The sequence below is a fragment of the Sus scrofa genome, chromosome 12, assembly GCF_054392235.1.
Source record: "Sus scrofa isolate SSC_HxYL_T2T_F1_AM1 chromosome 12, Sscrofa_HxYL_maternal_Yorkshire_Landrace_v2.0, whole genome shotgun sequence".
Taxonomy (NCBI): Eukaryota; Metazoa; Chordata; class Mammalia; order Artiodactyla; family Suidae; genus Sus; species Sus scrofa.
The window spans coordinates 21545841-21547502 of record NC_139394.1 but is presented as its reverse complement, the minus strand read 5'-3'; the positions used below and the strand labels follow the sequence as shown (position 1 = coordinate 21547502).

General features: G+C 56.7%; 1 protein-coding gene across 1 annotated transcript; it reads right to left on the bottom strand.

The window, feature by feature from the left end:
• Positions 1–226: 226 nt before the first annotated feature.
• On the bottom strand, positions 227–583 carry KRTAP17-1 (keratin associated protein 17-1). The gene has a single exon (XM_003131435.5). The coding sequence runs from the start codon at positions 581–583 to the stop codon at positions 227–229; it is 357 nt and encodes a 118-aa protein (XP_003131483.3).
• Between the last annotated feature and the right edge of the window lie 1079 nt (positions 584–1662).

The following is a 1662-nucleotide window of genomic DNA, read 5'->3' as shown; positions in this document are numbered from 1 at the left end:
CGGGTACCATTTTAGATGAGACCCCGTCTTCCTTTCTCACCAGCACTTGGCTCTGGGTTCTCAGTGCCTTGCGAACCCCAGGCAGGCTTTGGAGAACAAGTCTTCTGCTACAAATGACATCGAGAGGCAGGACACTGTCCCCGGGGGCCGGGAAGAGCCTGGAGACAAAGGTTCTCCCCCTGGAGCACATGGAGGCAGCCTCCGGGCAGAGGTGGGCGAAAGATCTTCATTTGGTATCGCAGACAGGCGTGGGCTGGCAGCACACCGGGCCGCAGCACCCAGAAGGGCCGCAGCAACCGGATCCACAGCAGCCCCCGCAGCCTCCGCAGCCTCCACAGCCCCCGCAACCCCCGCACCCCGATCCGCAGCAGGAAGACCCGCAGCAGCCGCCCCCGCAGCCTCCGCAGCCTCCGCAGTCTCCGCAGCCTCCGCAGCCTCCGCAGCCACCGCAGCCACAGCAGGAACCACAGCAGGAGGCGCAGCAGTCGCAGCAACCGCAGCAGGCGGGCTGGCAGCAGCACACCTCACAGCAGTCTTGCTCCTGAGGACAGCAGGTGACGCAATCCCCCGGGCAGCACCCCATGGTCCCCGAAGGTCAGGTCGCGGGTCGGAACGCGACCGGAGTGCCCCAAATGTGCCGGTCGCCTGCCCGACCGCAGCTTTTATATCCCCTCAAGGAGGGTGTTGGCCTCCGCGACAGGATGTTGTCTTTGTTGTTATTTATGCTTGTTTGCATAAGAGCGTCTCATTAGCCGGTCTGTTTATTTTCCAGCTCTGAGTACCTCAACTCATAAAAGAAAAAAAAAAGCCCCACTCCTCCCAACTGCTGTTTGTCCAGAGGGTAAAAATACATCTCGGAGGACACCTGTCATCATGGCCAAACAGGGGCCAGCTGTCATTAGCCCAGGTTGGAGAGAGGCGGGCAAGCTGGCCCTAGACGCTGCTCCTCGAATGGGTGCTGCTCTGTCACATCTTCTCTAGGGGCGAGTTGGCAGTGGACCCTTTTGACATGGATGCTCATCCTAGAAAACCAGAACCAGAAAAGCTGGATGCCCTGTGCCTTCTGCCGCAGGCAGAGGCTGCAATGGAAGGTCGGGTCACGTGTCTCCTCCCAGGTGGAAATGGCATCCTCACGGGAGCAAGGCAAATATTTGTGTGTGTGTGTGTGGTATGTGGAGTGGGCTGCACGTGTGTTTGGACTTGGTGGATGAGTATCAATCACCATCCATAACTGCCCTATGAAATGAAGAGAGACTCATCATAAAACTGCCAGAGGTGGGGAGCCCCGTTCCCTCTGAGCTGCACTGGAAAGGAACGCTCACAGTTCCCTCCAAATGGGTTCGAGTGGGTAGAGCCTGCAACACTCCTTGATAGAAGGAGGGGGAGGTGATGCTGGTGGTGGTGCCAGTGGAGGTGGGGGAGGGAGGGAAGGAAGGAAGGAAGGAAGGGAGGGAGGGAGGGAGTAGCAATCATTGAATATCCAAAACATCACCTTAAGAATGAGGTACCCTTTTAGTAAGAGCTCCACCTTCATAGACAATCTAGCAGAATAAGATGTTAGCATACAAAACACCCAGAAGTATCATCCTGGAGAAGAAAATGCCTTTGGAAAGAGACGAGAATCCACGGTGGATTCAGGTCCATGTGTAAATTCTGAGATGA

Bases quoted from the DNA above. Each gene is read 5' to 3' on its own strand.
- KRTAP17-1 (XM_003131435.5), bottom strand. From the start codon at position 583: ATGGGGTGCTGCCCGGGGGATTGCGTCACCTGCTGTCCTCAGGAGCAA.